Below are 22132 nucleotides of genomic sequence, written 5' to 3' on the forward strand. Positions count from 1 at the left end.
CTAAAATTATGTCAATTAGCCTATCAGAAGCTTCTAAAGCCATTACATAATTTTCTGGAATTTTCCAAGCTGTGTAAAGGTGCAGTCAACTTAGTGTATGTAAACATCTGACCCACTGGAACTGTGATACAGTGTGAAATAATCTGTATGTAAACAATTGTTGGAAAAATTACTTGTGTCATGCACAAAGTAGATGTCCTAACTGACTTGCCAAAACTATAGTTTGTTTACAAGACATTTGTGGAGTGGTTGAAAAACGAGTTTTAATGACTCCAACCTAAGTGTATGTAAACTTCTGACTTCAACTGTATTTATATGTACATTTTCTTATTCCATCCCTTTAGATGTGTGTATTAGGTAGTTGTGGAATTGTTCAATTACTTGTTAGATATTACTGCACTGTTGGAACTAGAAGCGCAAGAATTTTGCTACACTCACATTAACATCTGCTAACCATGTGTATGTGACCAATAAAATTTGATTTGAACAAAGAGAGCAGCAGTGCCTGGACTTTGCAGTCTCCCTCTCCAAGCCCCCCTTCTGAGACTGGCTGTCTGTTGAGAACAAGTGACAGGCAGAACCTCGCAACCACCTCTATTTTCCAAACACCAGAATGCAGTTTTTTAGTCTATGATTGCCATGTGAGTGGTCAAAAAATCTTAGAAAATAAATGAATCACACAATTGTACCTAAAGCGATCAAAGTTTATGTATTAAAATCTTAATATTGCCAGGTTGGTTTTCACAGCTGTTTCACAAGGTAATATTATTAGTTGTAAATTATCCTTTGATCGTAGATATTTGCTCCACGTTATTCTTGTATTCTAGGACCTACAATAGATGTTGCATAGTACACAAGGGTGTACTAATGAGCGATGCGAGATAGAAAAATAATAATTGGGGGACTACTGAAATTATATTATTTCAGTGTAGATAAGGGAAAAGGGTAGGTTAAAATAAAAACATGATAGCCAGACAAGCTATCAAACGAATTTGCACATAAATGGAGTAGAAATTAGCTGACTTCGTGATGTGTAAGGTAAATAACTCTTGTCAAGCAGATTACACGTTCTTTGCCTTTTCCGAAAGGTAGCAATGTTTAAGACCGAACATGAAATCTAATGTTAACAAGGTACCCAAAAGTAGCTCGAATTAATGTTTTCATTGTATTAGCTTAAAGCTTGTTAAAACAGCGAAATTGTCGCGGAAATCAGCCTTGTTGGCATAGCGACGATGACAATGTCATTTACGCCTTAATGATCATCACAGCGTTGATAAACAACTGACGATAATATTTGGCATGACAGGCCTCCATTGATTTTGTTAAAATGTTTGAGTCACTCAGCATAAGAACAAGGCAAAAGCCCCCCTCCTCCTCATATCTCTGGTAGGGGAAACACTGAAGATATCCGTGTAGCGAACATTCGTGTAAACTCGAGAGATCAGGCGTTTACAAGGCTACTATTGACCAGAGCCAAAAGGAGTGTCAGTTGGGATTGGGCCTGTCAAAGATCAGCCACAGAGATGTGATTGGGAGGTCTCGCCAGAGCTGTAGTGAATGCAGTGCACACTTGAGCCATCTCGATCATGGACACAGATTTGTTGGTAATCTGGAAATTAAGATGAATTAAAAACTAAGACTGGTGAATTTGTAATTGTTTTCAAGAGTGCGATCTAGCAGGCGTATTCTTTAAATCTGTATCCTTGAAATACGCGAGCATGGTTTTACGCTCAGCAAGCAATTATAACACACTGACTTGAGCTAAATTACATAAAGAGGAACCACATTCGTGGCAGCCAGAATATAATGAGAGGTAATTCAAGTATGTGGTTTTGTTCCTTGGGTTAGTACGAATCCGAATATTACGCAACATATTCTAGGACTAATGTGGATTCCTAGTCATTATGACGCAGCTGTCACAAATCGTTGAAGAATCGGGAGGGATTCATTTCGTCAGTTGCTGTCAACTTCGAGCATTACCTGCGTCTTACCAGTGTATTTTACTTAATTGTTTCCTTATCCGTGTCTTCTCGTGATATTGAAAAGTCATTAGCTAGTCTACTTGTTTCTTTTCAAGCAATTATTATTGAACAAGTGTCTTTCTTTTATTGGGTGATCAAAGATCTGCATCCATAAATTCAGCTTGTCATGGATGGAAGCTCAAGTTGTGGATGGCCATGTGCAGGCGATAGTTCACTACAGCCCCCCTCCCCTCCTGAGGCCCTCCTGGTGAAGGTGCAGCCTGTCGTGGATCAAAGCCCAGTGGACAATTCAACACAGATATGGACACGGCCCCTCTCCCCCGAAGACCTCCTAAATCAGATGCAGCTGCTCCGCCAAGAGCTTGGCGAGTTGACTGCATTAATGCAGCCTGTCGTGGACCAAAGCAGCAACGCTATGGAGGCTTCACCACAGCGCCCTCCCACACCTGAATCTTTCCTGTGCCAACAAGGGGTTGCCGACCTGATTGCATTAACTGAACCTGTCCTGCTGGATCAAAGCCCAGTGGACACTTCAACACAGATTTGGACACGGCCCCTCTCCCCCGAAGACCTCCTAACACAGATGCAGCTGCTCCGCCAAGAGGTTGTGGAGCTGAGTGCTTCAATCAGCCAAGTTCTGGATGAACCCGAGACAAGCTATTTGGACGCACCGACACCACCTCTCCCTAAAGCCGCCTGGGCCTACAAGGGTGAGCCTCAGAGGGCCCTGAGCCGGTCCTCCATCTCTAAGAGTGTGTGCATTTCATGGCCGTACTCCATCTACCCTCACTTTGACCTCATCGGCCAACCAGTTCCTGAGGAGAAGCCTGTGGTAATGGTTGACAAGGCTTCCTCAACGCCCAAGAAGATGTCTTTCTGGAGGAGGCTGGTATGTTGTTTTGGGAAGAGGAACAAGACTGGATCCACTAAGAACAACAAGGTCAAGAAGAAGACCAAGGCAAAGGGGGAGAAGACCAAGGTCCAGGAGAAGACCAAGGTGGAGAAGGTGAGATGACCACTGGCTCATCAGTCATAAATATAATTGTTATTATGTGCCAGTGTACACCTTGACCTCTCCTCTAAAGTCTTGTTTCTGTTCTATGCTTATAGGACACTGCCATGACCAGGGGATGTTTCTCCACGTATTTCAACCTCATAAAACTGCTCACAAAGTAATACGACAAACGGGTGAAGAAGTGAACCAGGACTTTTATCGAATTGTTTTTCCTATAGAGTCAGCGGGAAAAACCTGGTTGCCTGATCCAAAGACAAACACATCCTATCCATCAGAATATCCCGAATGGGAGAGATCATAACATACTTATCAAGGCTGGGGTGGTTAATGTTGTTAATCATGTTTTCAATAAAGTTTTCTAAATGATCTACAGATTCTACGTGACTTTCATATTATGATAACTTTAGGGTTCTGACATGAGAAAAAAGACTCAACATCAAACCCAATGTGGTGATCTGATAATAAAAATTGTGGGTTACAAATCTGGAGAAGTTAAAGCTCCTTTTAAAACACTATCATTCAGCACCCTATGTTGATATGGGTTGCTAAGTCTTATCAATCAAAGAGAAGGTTGTTGATAAAATAAGACTGCCCACCACCAGACTAATTTAAAAGCAGTTTAAATAAAACAATGGTAAAAGAGTACAAATGTAGGGTCAAGTTACAGTAAGTATATTCAGGCAAATGATCTTGGTGGACTCACCAAGAGCAGACCAAAGACCATTTACGTGAATGCAGTTACGTCCACACTGACATTTGCAGTGGGCAGCAGCCTTGAGTCATTGCCTTGTGCAGCAATATCTAACAAGTGAACTAACAATTCCACAACAACTACCTGATACACACAAACCTTTACTTAGATTTGTGTTTATTAGGTAGTTGTTGTGGAATAGTTTTTATATATATAAAAAATTGTATTGAATATTTAAAACGTACAATATACTTGCTGTGAAGCTGCTCAATAACTTCATCACATTAGTCATCTAACAGACTCCCATCCAGAGCAACACACAGAGGCAACCAACATCATGCTCAAGGGCACGTCGACAGATCTCCCACAAGGTCAAAAACGGGGACCCGAACCAGCGATCCATCAGCCACCGGCCCAAGCTCCCAACCGCCAGGCCACCAGCCCTCCAAGATCCACCCCCACAGTTCCCAAAAAGAGCTGCCCCTGAACCATCCGAGACCCCCCACAGTCCTCCAGGTTAGTCAGCTAACCTGGAGTTCAATCAATGAGACGAGATTGGAGATGTTGGTTAGAACTGCCTTGCCCTATAAAAAAACACTAAAGATTTGAGTTTGCTATTCACAAGAAGCATTGCCTGATGTGAACCATGCCTCAAACAAAAGAGATCTCAGAAGACCTAAGATTAAGAATAGTTGACTTGCATAAAGCTGGAAAGGGTTACAAAAGTATCTCTAAAAGCCTTGATGTTCATCAGTCCACGTTAAGACAAATTGTCTATAAATGGAGAAAGTTCAGCACTGTTGCTACTTTCCCTAGGAGGGCCCGTCCTGCAAAGATGACTGCGACAGCTCAGAGCAGAATGCTCAATGAGGTTAAGAAGAATCGTAGAGTGTCAGCTAAAGACTTACAGAACTCTCTGGAACATGCTAACATCTCTGTTGACGAGTCTACGATATGTAAAACACTAAACAAGAATGGTGTTCATGGGAGGACACCACGGAAGAAGCTACTCCGTCAAAAAAAAACATTGCGGCATGTCTGAAGTTTGCAAAAGTGCAACTGGATGTTTTACAGCGCTACTGGCAAAATGTTTTGTAGGTAGACGAAACTCCAGTTGAGTTGTTTGGAAGAACACTGTGTGGAGAAAAAAAGGCACAGCACACCAGCATCAAAACCTCATCCCAACTGTAAAGTATGGTGGAGGGAGCATCATGATTTGGGTCTGCTTTGCTGCTTCAGGGCCTGGACAGCTTGCTATCATCAATGGAAAAAATGAATTCAAGTTTATCAAGACATTTTGCAGGAGAATGTAAGGCTATCTGTCCGCCAATTGAAGCGCAACAGAAGTTGGGCGATGCAAAAGGACAATGACCCAAAACACAGAAGTAAATCAACAACAGAATGGCTTCAACAGAAGAAAATACACCTTCTGGAGGGGCCCAGTCAGTCCTGACCTCAACCCGATTGAGATGCTGTGGCATGACCTCAAGAGAGCAGTTCACACCAGATATCCCAAGAATATTGCTGAACTGAAACAGTTTTGTAAAGAGGAATGGTTCAAATTTCCTCCTGACCGTTGTGCAGGTCTGATCCACAACTACAGAAAACGTTTGGTTGAGGTAATTGCTGCCAAAGGAGGGTCAACCAGTTATTAAATCTAAGGTTTCACATACTTTTTCCACCCTGCACTGTGAATGTTTACACTAGAGGTCGACCAATTAATCGGAATGGCCGATTTAATTAGGGCCGATTTCAAGTTTTCATAACAATCGGTAATCGGCATTTTTGGACACGATCATGGCCGATTACATTGCACTCCACGAGGAGACTGCGTGGCAGGCTGGCTACCTGTTATGCGAGTGCAGCAAGGAGCCAAGGTAAGGTGCTAGCTAGCATTAAACGTATCTTATAAAAAAACAATCAATCTTAACATAATCACTAGTTAACTACACATGGTTGATGATATTACTAGTTTATCTAGCTTGTCCTGCGTTGCATATAATCGATGCCTGTCAATTTATCATTGAATCATAGCCTACTACGCCAAACGGGTGATTTAACAAGCGCATTCGCGAAAAAAGCACTGTGTGTACACCAATGTGTACCTGACCTCAACGCCTTTCTTAAAATCAATTCACAAGTATGTATATATTTTTAAACCTGCATATTTAGTTAATATTGCCTGCTAACATTAATTTATTTTAACTAGGGAAATTGTGTCACTTCTCTTGCGTTCTGTGCAACAGCAGGGTATACGCAGCAGTTTGGGCAGCCTGGCTCGTTGCGAACTGTGTGAAGACCATTTCTTCCTAACAAAGACAGCCAACTTCGCCGAACGGGGGATGATTTAACAAATGCGCATTTGCGAGCAAAGCACAATCGTCGCACGAATGTACCTAACCATAAACATCAATACCTTTCTTAAAATCAATACACAGAAGTATTTTATTTTTTTAACCTGTATATTTAGTTAAAAGAAATTAATGTTAGCAGGCAATATTAAACTAGGGAAATTGTGTCACTTCTCTTGAGTTCATTGCACGCAGAGTCAGGGTATATGCAACAGTTTGGGCCACCTGGCTCGTTGCGAACTAATTTGCCAGATTTTTACGTAATTATGACATAACATTGAAGGTTGTGCAATGTAACAGCAATATTTAGACTTAGGAATGCCACCCGTTAGATAAATTACGGAACGGTTCCATATTTCACTGAAAGAATAAACGTTTTGTTTTCGAAATTATAGTTTCCGGATTTGACCATATTAATGACCTAAGGCTTGTATTTCTGTGTGTTATTATATTACAATTAAGTCTATGATTTGATAGAGCAGTCTGACTGAGCGGTGGTAGGCAGCAGCAGGCTCGTAAGTATTCATTCAAACAGCACTTTCCTGCGTTTGCCAGCAGCTCTTTGCAATGCTTCAAGCATTGTGCTGTTTATGACTTCAAGACTATCAACTCCTGAGATTAGGCTGGCAATACTAAAGTACCTATTAGAACATCCAATAGTCAAAGGTATATGAAATACAAATGGTATAGAGAGAAATAGTCCTGTAATAACTACAATCTAAAACTTTTTACCTGGGAATATTGAAGACTCGTGTTAAAAGGAACCACCAGCTTTCATATGTTCTCATGTTCTGAGCAAGGAACTTAAACGTTAGCTTTTTTACATGGCACATATTGCACTTTTACTTTCTTCTCCAACACTTTGTTTTTGCATTATTTAAACCAATTGTAATTGTCATTATTACAAATATATATATATAAAAATCGTCCGATTAATCGGTATCGACTTTTTTTGGTCCTCCAATAATTGGTATCGGTGTTGAAAAATCGTAATTGGTCGAACTATAGTTTACACGGTGTGTTCAATAAAGACATGAAAACGTATTGTTTGTGTTCTTAGTTTAAGCAGACTGCGTTTGTCTATTGTTGTGACCTAGATGAAGATCAGATCAAATTTTATGAGGGTTCACATGCCTTTTCTTGCCACTGTGTATTACCAGTCAAAGGTTTGGACACACCTACTCATTCAAGGGTTTTTCTTTATTTTTTACCATTTTCTACATTGTGGAATAATAGTGAAGACATCAAAACTATGAAATACCACATGTAGTAACCAAAAAAGTGTTAAACAAATCAAAATATATTTGAGATTCTACAAAGTAGCCACCCTTTGCCTTGATGACAGCTTTGCACACTCTTGACATTCTCTCAACCAGCTTCACCTGGAATGCTTTTCCAAAAGTCTTGAAGGAGTCCCCATATATGCTGAGCACTTGTTGGCTGATTTTCCTTCACTCTGCGGTCCAACTCATCCCAAACCATCTCAATTGGGTTGAGCTCGGGTGTTGTGGAGGCCAGGTGATCTGATGCAGCACTCCACCACTCTCCTTCTTGGTCAAATAGCCCTTACACAGCCTGGAGGTGTGTTGGGTCATTGTCCTGTTGAAAAACAAATGATAGTCCCACTAAGCGCAAACCAGATGGGATGGCGTATCGCTGCAGAATGCTGTGGTAGCCATGCTGGGTTAAGTGTGCCTTGAATTCAAAATAAATTACAGACAGTGTCACTAGCAAAGCACCCCCACAGCATCACACCTCTTCCATGCTTCACTGTGGTAACCACACATGCGTAGATCATCCGTTCGCCTGCTTTGCGTCTCACAAAGACACAGCGGTTGTGTCAAAAATCTCAAATTTGGACTCATCAGACCAAAGGACAGATTTCAAGCAAGCAAGTCTCTTTTTCTTATTGGTGTCCTTTAGTAGTGGTTTCTCTGCAGTAATTTGACCATGAAGGCCTGATTCACACAGTCTCCTCTGAACAGTTGATGTTGAGATGTGTCTGTTACTTTTATTTGGGCTGCAACTTCTGTTAACTCTAATGAACCTTTGCGTCAGAGGTAACTCTGGGTCTTCCTTTCCTGTGGCGGTGCTCATGAGAGCCAATTTTATCATAGAGCTTGATGGTTTTTGTGACTTCACTTGAAGAAACGTTCAAACTTCTTACATTTTTGTATTGACTGACTTTCATGTCTTAAAGTAATAATGGACTGTCGGTTCTCTTTGCTTATTTGAGCTGTTCTTGCCATAATATGGACTTGGTCTTTTACCAAATAGGGCTATCTTCTGTATACCAACCCTACCTTGTCACAACACAACTGATTGGCTCAAATGCATTAAGAAGGAAAGAAATTCCACCAATTAACTTTTAACACCTGTTAATTGAAATGCATTCCACATGACTACCTCATGAAGCTGGTGTACAAAGCTGTCATCAAGGCAAAGGGTGGCTACTTTGAAGAATCTCAAAAAATATATATTTTGATTCGTTTAACACTTTTTTGGTTACTACATGATTCCATATGTGTTATTTAATCGTTTTGATGTCTTCACTATTATTCTACAATGTAGAAAATAATAAAAATAAAGAAAAACCCTGCAATGAGTATGTGTGTCCAAACTTTTGACTGGTACTGTATGTGTAAAATATTTGATACCCATTCACACCTCAAACCAGAGAGAAAGCATGTGGTCAGTCAGGGGCTGTGGTTCCAAAAGGCACACGCTTCTCACAAACACACAGAGCATTCACAACCTGCACTGCTTTTCTTGAACAAGGGTGATGGAATGTAGCCTCTGTAAATATCAGTGGGAACCTGCTTTAGATTCCCATAGCTAGTCTTCCTGGATAAGAGCTAGGTGTGCATGTTATTCCTGGGAGGCACAGTAGCAGCACCTCCTTTTCCCTGTGAAACAACAATGGAAAAATCTAAACAATTGTCACGTTCCTGACCTGTTTTTCCTTTTTTCTTGTATTTATTTAGTTGGTCAGGGCGTGAGTTGGGGTGGGTTGTCGATGTGTTATTTTCTGTGTTCTGCCGGGTATGATTCTCAATCAGAGACAGCTGTCAATCGTTGTCCCTGATTGAGAATCATACTTAGGCAGCCTGTGATTCACGTGTGTTTTGTGGGTGTTTGTATCTCGTGTCTGTATTCGTGCCACACGGGACTGTTTGTCGGTTCGTTTCTCTTTTGTCATTTTGTTTCATTAGTGTTCCGGTTATTCTTGTTAATAAATAATCATGGACACAAACCACTCCGCATATTGGTCTGATCCTTCTCGCCTCTCCTCCTCGTCCGAGGAGGAGGATTACGACGACCGTTACAACAATTCGATCCAAGTCATTTATTGGTTTTATGTCATCAAAACCAAGTACAAACTATGGTTTAAAACACATACAGTGAGCTCCAAAAGTATTGGGACACATTTGTTGTTTCGGCTCTGTACTCCAGTACCAGGATTTTAAATTATACTATGACGTTAAAGGGTAGACTGTTAGCTTTAATTTGAGGGTATTTTCATCCATATCGGGCAAACCGTTCAGATATTACAGAACTTTTTGTACATAGTCCAATTTAGGAGATCGAAAGTATTGGAACAAATTCACTTGTGTGTATCAAAGTAGTAAAAAGTAAAGTATTTGGTCCCATATTCTTAGCACGCAATGACTACATCAAGCTTGTGACTCTACAAATGTGTTGGATGCATTTGATGTTTGTTTTGGCTGTGTATCAAATTGTTTTGTGACCAATAGAAATAATGTAGTGTCATTTTGGAGTGACTTTTATTGTAAATAAGAATAATGTTTCTAAACACTTATACATTCATGTGGATGCTACCACAATTACAGGTAATCCTGAAAGAACTGAATAATGAATGAGAAAGTTAGATACACAAATATCATACCCCCCCAAAAAATGCTAACCTCCCCTGTTATTGTAAGAGAGGTTATTAAGAGATGTCTTGGGGTATGATATTTGTGCGTCTAACTTTTTCACTAATCATTATTCACGACTCATTCAGGATTATCTGTAGTCATGGTAGCATCCACATTAATTTAGATGTGCTCATTACATTATATAAAAAGGGAAAAGTTGAAACATCAGGGACGTGTTCATGAGGGCACATTCAAAGGATTTGAAACGGATTTGGTGCCCAATGAACCTGACCCTGGGCTTCCCTGAGGGACACCTGACGCCTGTTGTAGTCGTAACTTTCACGTGTTTCGCTTAATAACACTCCTGCTTGTCGTATGAGTCATTTTTCTGAGACGGTGATGACAAAGACAGTGGCTCAGGTCTCAAAACAACAGAGATGTGTTATTTACCCAGCTAGCGAACAGAGGACAAGGCTCATTAGGTACTGACTTGGAAGTGGGAGAGACCGTCCGACGCCATTACATTCCCAGAGTATTAGCCAATCCCCTCAGTGACAGGGAGGAATGCCGAATGTTCAAAGTTCAGGCTAGGGGAAGGAACACGAGAGGGATGGTTGTCGCCTCCTCACGGTCACTAACACCAGGCTGTTAAAGTTACCAGGCTGTTAAAGTTACTGTAGAGAGAGACCAGATACTGTCTAACAAACAGTAGACACAAGCAGAGGATCTGTGCAGGGTCAAAACATCTCAAGAGGCCAAGTATAAGAGTCAACCGCTACATGAATTGGGAGTTGCACTGGTGTTGGTGTCAAATTGTAGTATGATTTGAACTATCAATCATACCTTCCTAGGAGGGAGAAAAAGGAGACCTTACTGCATTGACTGAAACATTACCCTTATGTATAACCAAAATCCAGAATATACAGTGGGGCAAAAAAGTATTTAGTCAGCCACCATTTGTGCAAGTTCTCCCACTTAGAAGATGAGAGAGGCCTGTAATTTTCATCATAGGTACACTTCAACTATGACAGACAAAATGAGAAAAAAAAATACAGAAAATCACATTGTAGGATTTTTTATGAATTTATTTGCAAATTATGGTGGAAAATAAGTATTTGGTCACCTACAAACAAGCAAGATTTCTGGCTCTCACAGACCTGTAACTTCTTCTTTAAGAGGCTCCTCTGTCCTCCACTCGTTACCTGTATTAATGGCACCTGTTTGAACTTGTTATCAGTATAAAAGACACCTGTCCACAACCTCAAACAGTCACACTCCAAACTCCACTATGGCCAAGACCTCCAGCCCGGAGCCTCCAGCGACGCCCTCCAGCCCGGAGCCTCCAGAGACGCCCTCCAGTCCGGAGCCTGCAACGAGGGTCCCCAGTCCAGGGTCGGCGGCGAGGGTCCCCGCACTAGAGGCGCCACCAATGTGGGCCAAGCCAGAGGTGGAGCGGGGTGTACGTCCCGCACCAGAGCCTCCACCGCGGAGAAATGCCCACCCAGACCCTTCCCTATAGGTTCAGGTTTTGCGACCAGAGTCCACACCTTTGGGGGGGTACTGTCACACCCTGACCTTAGAGCTTTTTATGTCTCTATTTTGGTTTGGTCAGGGTGTGATTTGGGTGGGCATTCTATGTTCATTTTTCTATGTTTTGTATTTCTTTGTTTTGGCCGGGTGTGGTTCTCAATCAGGGACAGCTGTCTATCGTTGTCTCTGATTGGGAACCATACTTAGGTAGCATTTTCCCACCTGTGTTTTGTGGGTAGTTATTTTCTGTTTTGTGTTTCTGCACCTGACAGAACTGTTCGTTGTCGTTTTGCTCTTTGTTATTTTGTTCAAGTGTTATTTGAGAATAAATCATGAACACTTACCATGCTGTGCTTTGGTCCACTTCTTCATGCAACGATGACTGTTACAAAATCAAAACAAAATATAATTTTATGTCACCAAATACAGCAGGTGTAGACTTCACCGTGAAATGCTTACTTACTCTGCATTGTTGGGAAAGGGATTGTAAGAACATTTGCAAATAAAAATAGAAAATAGTAACACAAATAACAATAACGAGTGCTCAGTCCCCTCCTGTACTCCTGTTTACCCACGACTGCATGGCCAGGCACGACTCCAACACCATCATGAAGTTTGCAGACGAAAACAACAGTGGTAGGCCTGATCACCGACAATGACGAGACAGCCTATAGGGAGGAGGTCAGAGACCTGGCCGGGTGGTGCCAGAATAACAACCTATCCCTCAACGTACCCAAGACTAAGGGGATGATTGTGGACTACAGGAAAAGGAGGACCGAGCACGCCCCCATTCTCATCGACGGGGCTGTAGTGGAGCAGGTTGAGAGCTTCAAGTTCCTTGGTGTCCACATCAACAACAAACTAGAATAGTCCAAACACACCAAGACAGTCGTGAAGGGGGCACGACAAAGCCTATTCCCCCTCAGGAAACTAAAAAGATTTGGCATGGGTCCTGAGATCCTCAAAAGGTTCTACAGCTGCAACATCGAGAGCATCCTGACTGGTTGCATCACTGCCTGGTACGGCAATTGCTCAGCCTCTGACCGCAAGGCACTACAGAGGGTAGTGCGTACAGCCCAGTACATCACTGGGGCTAAGCTGCCTGCCATCCAGGACCTCTACACCAGGCGGTGTCAGAGGAAGGCCCTAAAAATTGTCAAAGACCTCAGCCACCCCAGTCATAGACTGTTCTCTCTACTACCTCATGGCAAGCGGTACCGGAGTACCAAGTCTAGGACAAAAAGGCTTCTCAACAGTTTTTACCCCCAAGCCATAAGACTCCTGAACAGGTAATCAAATGGCTAACCGGACTATTTGCATTGTGTGCCCCCCCCCAACCCTTCTTTTTACGCTGCTGCTACTCTCTGTTTATCATATATGCATAGTCACTTTAACTATACATTCATGTACATACTACCTCAATTGGGCCGACCAACCACTGCTCCCGCACATTGGCTAACTGGGCTATCTGCATTGTGTGCTCCCCCCAACCTCTCTTTTTACGCTGCTGCTACTCTCTGTTAATCATATATGCATAGTCACTTTAACTATACATTCATGTACATACTACCTCAATTGGGCCGACCAACCACTGCTCCCGCACATTGGCTAACTGGGCTATCTGCATTGTGTCCCCCCCCCCAACCTCTCTTTTTACGCTGCTGCTACTCTCTGTTCATCATATATGCATAGTCACTTTAATCACATCTACATGTACATACTACCTCAATCAGCCTGACTAACCTGTGTCTGTATGTAGCCTCGCTACTTTTATAGCTTCGCTACTGTATATAGCCTGTCTTTTTACTGTTTTATTTCTTTACTTACCCATTGTTCACCTAATACCTTTTTTGCACTATCGGTTAGAGCCTGTAAGTAAGCATTTCACTGTAAGGTCTACACCTGTTGTTTTCTTCGTACGTGACAAATAAACTTTGATTATATACAAGGAGTACCGGTACCGAGCAGGTGTACGAGGTAGTTGAGGTAATATGTACATGTAGTTAGGGGTAAAAGTGGCTAGGCAATCAGGATAGATAAAATGAGTACCAGCGCAGCATGTGCTCAGAGTGTGTGTGTGGCGTCAATATGCAGGTGTGTGTGCTTTGTGTGTGTTGGAGAGTCCAGTGAGTGTGCATAGAGTCAGTGCAAAAATAGGTCAATGCTAATAGTCAGGGTAGCCATTTGATTAGCTGTTCAGCAGTCTTCTGGCTTGGGGGTAGAAGCTGTTCAGTAGAAACTGAGCCTTTTGGTTCCCAGACTTGGCACTCCGGTACCGCTTGACGTGCGGTAGCAGAGTGAACAGTATATGGCTTGGGTGGCTGGGATCTTCGACAATATTCCGGGTCTTCCTCTGATAGCGCCTGGTATAAAGTTACTAGATGGCAGGGAGCTCTGCCCCAGTGTTGTAGTGTGCCGTCCGCACCATCCTCTGTAGCGCCTTGCGATCGAGGCCGGTGCAGTTGCCATACCAAGCCATGATGCAGCCAGTAAAAATGCTCTCAATGGTTTAGCTGTATAACTTTTTGAGGATCTGAGGGTCCATGACAAATCTTTTCAACCTCCTGAGGGGAAGAGGCATTGTTGTGCCTTCTTCACGACTGTGCTGGTTTGAGACGACACCGAGTAAGTTGAAGCTCTCGACCCGTTCCACTACAACCCTGTCGATGTGGATGGGGCGTGCTCGCCCCTCCCCTTCCTGTAGTCCACGATCAGCTCCTTTGTCTTGCTGACATTGGAGGGAGAGGTTGTTGTCCTGGCACCACACTGCCAGGTCTCTGACCTCCTCCCTGTAGGTTGTCTCATTGTCGTCAGTGATCAGTCCTACCACGTTGTGTCGCCAGCAAACTTGATGGTGGTGTTGGAGTTGTGCATGGCCACACAGTCATGGGTGAACAGGGAGTACAGGAAGGGACTAAGCACACAGCACTGAGGGGCGCCCATGTTGAGTGGCAGATGTTACCTACCCTCACCACCTGGGGGCAGCATATCAGAAAGTTCAGGATCCATTTCAGAAGGAGGTGTTCAGTCCGAGGGTCCCAAGGTTGGTTTTGAGCTTGGAAGGAACCTGTAGTCAATGAACAGCATTCTCACATATGTATTCCTCTTGCTCAGGTGGGAGAGAGCAGTGTGGAGTGCAATAGAGATGGCATCATCTGTGGATCTGTTGGGGTGGTATGCAAATTGGAGTTTGTCCATGGTGTCTGGTATGATGGTGTTGATGTGTGCTATGACCAGCCTTTCAAAGCATTTCATGGTTACAGATGTGAGTGCTATGGGACAATATTATTTTAGGCAGGTTACTTTTGAGTTCATAGTAACAATGGTGGTCTGCTTGAAACATGTTGGGATTACAGACTGGGAGAAGGAGATGTTGAAAATGTCCATGAAGACAGTTGCCAGATGGTCTGTGCATGCTCTGAGACCACACCCTGGTATTTCGAGTCTCAATGCAAAGGGTCTGAATACTTATGTAAATAATGTATGTTTTTTTTTATTTTTATAAAATTGCAAAAAATTTGAAAAACCTGTTTTTCTTTGTCATTATGGAGTATTGTGTGTACTTTCTGAATGCACTGTATAATCATTAGATATACTCTTTAAGTAATGAGGTTTAAGAACGTGATTGTCTCTGTGTGAGTTAAATGCAACAGGGACACTGAAATTCTGACGTCAGAATCTATTCCTCAGTGTGACTAAGACAGAGTTCATCTCGTGTATTGTTTATCGGTATGCTAGTCTATATTAATAGACTAGGATACCTTTGCAGGACGGTGCCACCGTGAAGCATATGGGCATGGCGCAGTGCGGGGTAAAGGATAAGGGCACCCATCAGGTCTGGGCCCAGAGAGTTAATGCAGTCTTCACAGGCAAGATAACCTCCAATGGGTCACAACCCCGCAAGAAATGCTATGCTCAACCAGGTGAGGGAATACACTCAAAGGTGTCTGTGTATGTGCCCTAAGCAGGTAGTCGGTGGCGCTCAAAGGTAACAATGGCTTTTGTTTCCATGTTGTTGAGCTCTGGTATATCTGCATTTCCATAGTTTTCCAGTGATGCAAACCTCCCAGACGAGCTGAATGCCTTCTATGCTCGCTTTGAGGCAACCAACACTGAGCCAGGCATGAGATCCCCTGCTGTCTTGGACGACTGTGTGATCTCGCTCTCCGTGGCCAATGGAAGAATTTTAAACAGATAAACATTCTTAAGGCCACTGGGCCAGACGGAATACCAGGGTGTGGTCTCAGAGCATGCACAGACCATCTGGCAACTGTCTTCATGGACATTTTCAACATCTCCTTCTCCCAGTCTGTAATCCCAACATGTTTCAAGCAGACCACCATTGTTCCTATGAACTCAAAAGTAACCTGCCTAAAATAATATTGTCCCATAGCACTCACATCTGTAACCATGAAATGCTTTGAAAGGCTGGTCATAGCACACATCAACACCATCATCCCAGACACCATGGACCAACTCCAATTCGCATACCACCCCAACAGATCCACTGATGATGCAATCTCTATTGCACTCCACACTGCTCTCTCCAACCTGAGCAAGAGGAATACATATGTGAGAATGCTGTTCATTGACTACAGGTTCCTTCCAAGCTCAAAACCAACCTTGGGACCCTCGGACTGAACACCTCCTTCTGAAATGGATCCTGAACTTTTTGATAGGCTGCCCCCAGGTGGTGAGGGTAGGTAACATCTGCCACTCAACATGGGCGCCCCTCAGTGCTGTGTGCTTAGTCCCTTCCTGTACTCCCTGTTCACCCATGACTGTGTGGCCACGCACAAGTCCAACACCACCATCAAGTTTGCTGGTGACACGACGTGGTAGGACTGATCACTGACGACAATGAGGCAACCTACAGGGAGGAGGTCAGAGACCTGGCAGTGTGGTGCCAGGACAACAACCTCTCCCTCCAATGTCAGCAAGACAAAGGAGCTGATCGTGGACTACAGGAAGCGGAGGGGCGAGCACGCCCCATCCACATCGACAGGGCTGTAGTGGAACGGGTCGAGAGCTTCAACTTACTTGGTGTCGTCTCAAACCAGCACAGTCGTGAAGAAGGCACAACAATGCCTCTTCCCCCTCAGGAGGTTGAAAAGATATGTCATGGCCCCTCAGATCCTCAAAAAGTTATACAGCTAAACCATTGAGAGCATATTGACTGGCTGCATCATGGCTTGGTATGGCAACTGCACCGGCCTCGATCGCAAGGCGCTACAGAGGATGGTGCGGACGGCACACTACAACACTGGGAACTTTATACCAGGCGCTATCAGAGGAAGACCCGGAATATTGTCAAAGATCCCAGCTACCCAAGCCATATACTGTTCACTCTGCTACCGCACGTCAAGCGGTTCCGGAGTGCCAAGTCTGGGAACCAAAAGGCTCAGTTTCTACTGAACAGCTTCTACCCCCAAGCCAGAAGACTGCTGAACAGCTAATCAAATGGCTACCCTGACTATTAGCATTGATTTGCACTGGCTCAATGCACACTCACTGGACTCTCCAACACACACAAAGCACACACACCTGCATATTGACGCCACACACACACTCTGAGCACATGCTGCGCTGGTACTCATTTTATCTATCCTGATTGCCTAGCCACTTTTACCCCTAACTACATGTACATATTACCTCAACTACCTCGTACACCTGCTCGGTACCGGTACTCCTTGTATATAATCAAAGTTTATTTGTCACGTACGCCGAATACAACAGGTGTAGACCTTAGAGTGAAATGCTTACTTACAGGCTCTAACCAATAGTGCAAAAAAGGTATTAGGTGAACAATGGGTAAGTAAAGAAATAAAACAACAGTAAAAAGACAGGCTATATACAGTAGCGAGGCTATAAAAGTAGCGAGGCTACATACAGACACCGGTTAGTCAGCCTGATTGAGGTAGTATGTACATGTAGATATGGTTAAAGTGACTATGCATATATGATGAACAAAGAGTAGTAGTAGCGTAAAAGAGAGGTTGGCGGGTGGTGTCAGATAGCCCGATTAGCCAATGTGTGGGAGCACTGGTTGGTCGGCCCAATTGAGGTAGTATGTACATGAGTGTATAGTTAAAGTGACTATACATATATGTTAAACAGAGAGTAGCGGCAGCGTAAAAATAGGGGTGGGGGGGGGGGGGCACAATGCAAATAGTCCGGGTAGCCATTTGATTACCTGTTCAGGAGTCTTATGTCTTGGGGGTGAAAACTGTTGAGAAGCCTTTTTGTCCTAGACTTGGCACTCCGGTACCGCTTGCCATGAGGTAGTAGAGAGAACAGTCTATGACTGGGGTCTTTGACAATTTTTAGGGCCTTCCTCTGACACCGCCTGGTGTAGAGGTCCTGGATGGCAGGCAGCTTAGCCCCAGTGATGTACTGGGCCGTACGCACTACCCTCTGTAGTGCCTTGCGGTCAGAGGCTGAGCAATTGCCGTACCAGGCAGTGATGCAACCAGTCAGGATGCTCTCGATGTTGCAGCTGTAGAACCTTTTGAGGATCTCAGGACCCATGCCAAATCTTTTTAGTTTCCTGAGGGGGAATAGGCTTTGTCGTGCCCCCTTCACGACTCTCTTGGTGTGTTTGGACTATTCTAGTTTGTTGTTGATGTGGACACCAAGGAACTTGAAGCTCTCAACCTGCTCCACTACAGCCCCGTCGATGAGAATGGGGGCGTGCTCGGTCCTCCTTTTCCTGTAGTCCACAATCATCCCCTTAGTCTTGGGTACGTTGAGGGATAGGTTGTTATTCTGGCACCACCCGGCCAGGTCTCTGACCTCCTCCCTATAGGCTGTCTCGTCATTGTCGGTGATCAGGCCTACCACTGTTGTTTTCGTCTGCAAACATCATGATGGTGTTGGAGTCGTGCCTGGCCATGCAGTCGTGGGTAAACAGGGAGTACAGGAGGGGACTGAGCACTCGTTATTGTTATTTGTGTTACTATTTTCTATTTTTATTTGCAAATGTTCTTACAATCCCTTTCCCAACAATGCAGAGTAAGTAAGCATTTCACAGTGAAGTCTACACCTGCTGTATTTGGTGACATAAAATTATATTTTGTTTTGATTTGCTTGTGGAGGTCTGTGGCTGTGGTAGCTCCAGAGCTCAAAAAGCGTGCACACTGGTCTGGGTGGGTCTCCCGTCATAAAGCCCATGACCAATAGCACCGAGGGCTGTAATTAAGACATAGAAGAGCGTCTGATGTCCCACGCGTTGGCCAGAACAAGCCCTCTGCTGCAGGGGTCTTATTAGCATATTCACTGCACATTCATTGTACCATACATACCCTACTGGATTAGAACATATATATTCTGGATTTTGGTTATACATAAGGGTAATGTTTCAGTCAATGCAGTAAGGTCTCCTTTTTCTCCCTCCTAGGAAGGTATGATTGATAGTTCAAATCATACTACAATTTGACACCAACACCAGTGCAACTCCCAATTCATGTAGCGGTTGACTCTTATACTTGGCCTCTTGAGATGTTTTGACCCTGCACAGATCCTCTGCTTGTGTCTACTGTTTGTTAGACAGTATCTGGTCTCTCTCTACAGTAACTTTTAACAGCCTGGTGTTAGTGACCGTGAGGAGGCGACAACCATCCCTCTCGTGTTCCTTCCCCTAGCCTGAACTTTGAACATTCGGCATTCCTCCCTGTCACTGAGGGGATTGGCTAATACTCTGGGAATGTAATGGCGTCGGACGGTCTCTCCCACTTCCAAGTCAGTACCTAATGAGCCTTGTCCTCTGTTCGCTAGCTGGGTAAATAACACATCTCTGTTGTTTTGAGACCTGAGCCACTGTCTTTGTCATCACCGTCTCAGAAAAATGACTCATACGACAAGCAGGAGTGTTATTAAGCGAAACACGTGAAAGTTACGACTACAACAGGCGTCAGGTGTCCCTCAGGGAAGCCCAGGGTCAGGTTCATTGGGCACCAAATCCGTTTCAAATCCTTTGAATGTGCCCTCATGAACACGTCCCTGATGTTTCAACTTTTCCCTTTTTATATAATGTAATGAGCACATCTAAATTAATGTGGATGCTACCATGACTACAGATAATCCTGAATGAGTCGTGAATAATGATTAGTGAAAAAGTTAGACGCACAAATATCATACCCCAAGACATCTCTTAATAACCTCTCTTACAATAACAGGGGAAGTTAGCATTTTTTGGGGGGGTATGATATTTGTGTATCTAACTTTCTCATTCATTATTCAGTTCTTTCAGGATTACCTGTAATTGTGGTAGCATCCACATGAATGTATAAGCGTTTAGAAACATTACTCTTATTTACAATAAAAGTCACTCCAAAATGACACAACATTATTTCTATTGGTCACAAAACAATTTGATACACAGCCAAAACAAACATCAAATGCATCCAACACATTTGTAGAGTCACAAGCTTGATGTAGTCATTGCGCGCTAAGAATATGGGACCAAATACTTTACTTTTTACTACTTTGATACACACAAGTGAATTTGTTCCAATACTTTCGATCTCCTAAATTGGACTATGTACAAAAAGTTCTGTAATATCTGAACGGTTTGCCCGATATGGATGAAAATACCCTCAAATTAAAGCTAACAGTCTACACTTTAACGTCATAGTCATTGCAGGGTTTTTCTTTATTTTTATTATTTTCTACATTGTAGAATAATAGTGAAGACCTCAAAACGATTAAATAACACATATGGAATCATGTAGTAACCAAAAAAGTGTTAAACAAATCAAAATATATTTTTTTTGAGATTCTTCAAAGTAGCCACCCTTTGCCTTGATGACAGCTTTGTACACTCTTTACATTCTCTCAACCAGCTTCATGAGGTAGTCATGTGGAATGCATTTCAATTAACAGGTGTTAAAAGTTAATTGGTGGAATTTCTTTCCTTCTTAATGTGTTTGAGCCAATCAGTTGTGTGATGACAAGGTAGGGTTGGTATACAGAAGATAGCCCTATTTGGTAAAAGACCAAGTCCATATTATGGCAAGAACAGCTCAAATAAGCAAAGAGAACTGACAGTCCATTATTACTTTAAGACATGAAGGTCAGTCAATACGGAAATGTAAGAAGTTTGAACGTTTCTTCAAGTGCAGTCACAAAAACCATCAAGCTCTATGATAAAATTGGCTCTCATGAGCACCGCCACAGGAAAGGAAGACCCAGAGTTACCTCTGACGCAAAGGTTCATTAGAGTTAACAGAAGTTGCAGCCCAAATAAAAGTAACAGACACATCTCAACATCAACTGTTTAGAGGAGACTATGTGAATCAGGCCTTCATGGTCAAATTACTGCAGAGAAACCACTACTAAAGGACACCAATAAGAAAAAGAGACTTGCTTGCTTGAAATCTGTCCTTTGGTCTGATGAGTCCAAATTTGAGATTTTTGACACAACCGCTGTGTCTTTGTGAGACGCAAAGTAGGCGAACGGATGATCTCTGCATGTGTGGTTACCACAGTGAAGCATGGAAGAGGTGTGATGCTGTGGGGGTGCTTTGCTGGTGACACTGTCTGTAATTTATTTTGAAATCAAGGCACACTTAACCAGCATGGCTACCACAGCATTCTGCAGCGATACGCCATCCCATCTGGTTTGCGCTTAGTGGGACTATCATTTGTTTTTCAACAGGACAATGACCCAACACACCTCCAGGCTGTGTAAGGGCTATTTGACCAAGGAGAGTGATGGAGTGCTGCATCAGATGACCTGGCCTCCACAACACCCGAGCTCAACCCAATTGAGATGGTTTGGGATGAGTTGGACCGCAGAGTGAAGGAAAATCAGCCAACAAGTGCTCAGCATATGTGGGAACTCCTTCAAGACTGTTGGAAAAGCATTCCAGGTGAAGCTGGTTGAGAGAATGTCAAGAGTGTGCAAAGCTGTCATCAAGGCAAAGGGCTACTTTGTAGAATCTCAAATATATTTTGATTTGTTTAACACTTTTTTGGTTACTACATGTGGTATTTCATAGTTTTGATGTCTTTACTATTATTCCACAATGTAGAAAATGGTAAAAAATAAAGAAAAACCCTTGAATGAGTAGGTGTGTCCAAACTTTTGACTGGTAATACACAGTGGCAGAAAAAGTATGTGAACCCTCATAAAATTTGATCTGATCTTCATCTAGGTCACAACAATAGACAAACGCAGTCTGCTTAAACTAGGAACACAAACAATACGTTTTCATGTCTTTATTGAACACACCGTGTAAACTAGAGGTCAATTGACAATTACAACAATACTGAATGAACAATGAACACTTTTATTTTAACTTAATATAATACATCAATAAAATCAATTTAATCTCAAATAAATAATGAAACATGTTCAATTTGGTTTAAATAATGCAAAATCAAAGTGTTGGAGAAGAAAGTAAAATTGCAATATGTGCCATGTAAAAAAGCAAACGTTTAAGTTCCTTGCTCAGAACATGAGAACATATGAAAGCTGGTGGTTCCTTTTAACACGAGTCTTCAATATTCCCAGGTAAAAAGTTTTAGGTTGTAGTTATTACAGGACTATTTCTCTCTATACCATTTGTATTTCATATACCTTTGACTATTGGATGTTCTAATAGGTACTTTAGTATTGCCAGCCTAATCTCAGGAGTTGATAGGCTTGAAGTCATAAACAGCACAATGCTTGAAGCATTGCAAAG

The 22132-nt window shown here is 42.9% G+C and overlaps 1 protein-coding gene across 2 annotated transcripts; it reads left to right on the top strand.

Moving 5' to 3' along the window:
- Positions 1-683: 683 nt before the first annotated feature.
- LOC120028597 lies at positions 684-3363 on the top strand. Of its 2 annotated transcripts, XM_038973806.1 has the most exons (3): positions 684-1604; positions 2123-2988; positions 3093-3363. In XM_038973806.1, the coding sequence occupies exons 2-3, from the start codon at positions 2149-2151 to the stop codon at positions 3156-3158; spliced, it is 906 nt and encodes a 301-aa protein (XP_038829734.1). In that variant the 5' UTR covers positions 684-1604; positions 2123-2148; the 3' UTR covers positions 3159-3363. The 2 variants fall into 2 exon arrangements, with proteins under 2 accessions (XP_038829734.1, XP_038829733.1); XM_038973805.1 differs by having other exon boundaries at positions 685-2988.
- The last annotated feature ends 18769 nt before the right edge of the window (positions 3364-22132 follow it).

The sequence above is a fragment of the Salvelinus namaycush genome, chromosome 34 (genome assembly GCF_016432855.1).
Source record: "Salvelinus namaycush isolate Seneca chromosome 34, SaNama_1.0, whole genome shotgun sequence".
Lineage (NCBI taxonomy): Eukaryota > Metazoa > Chordata > Actinopteri > Salmoniformes > Salmonidae > Salvelinus > Salvelinus namaycush.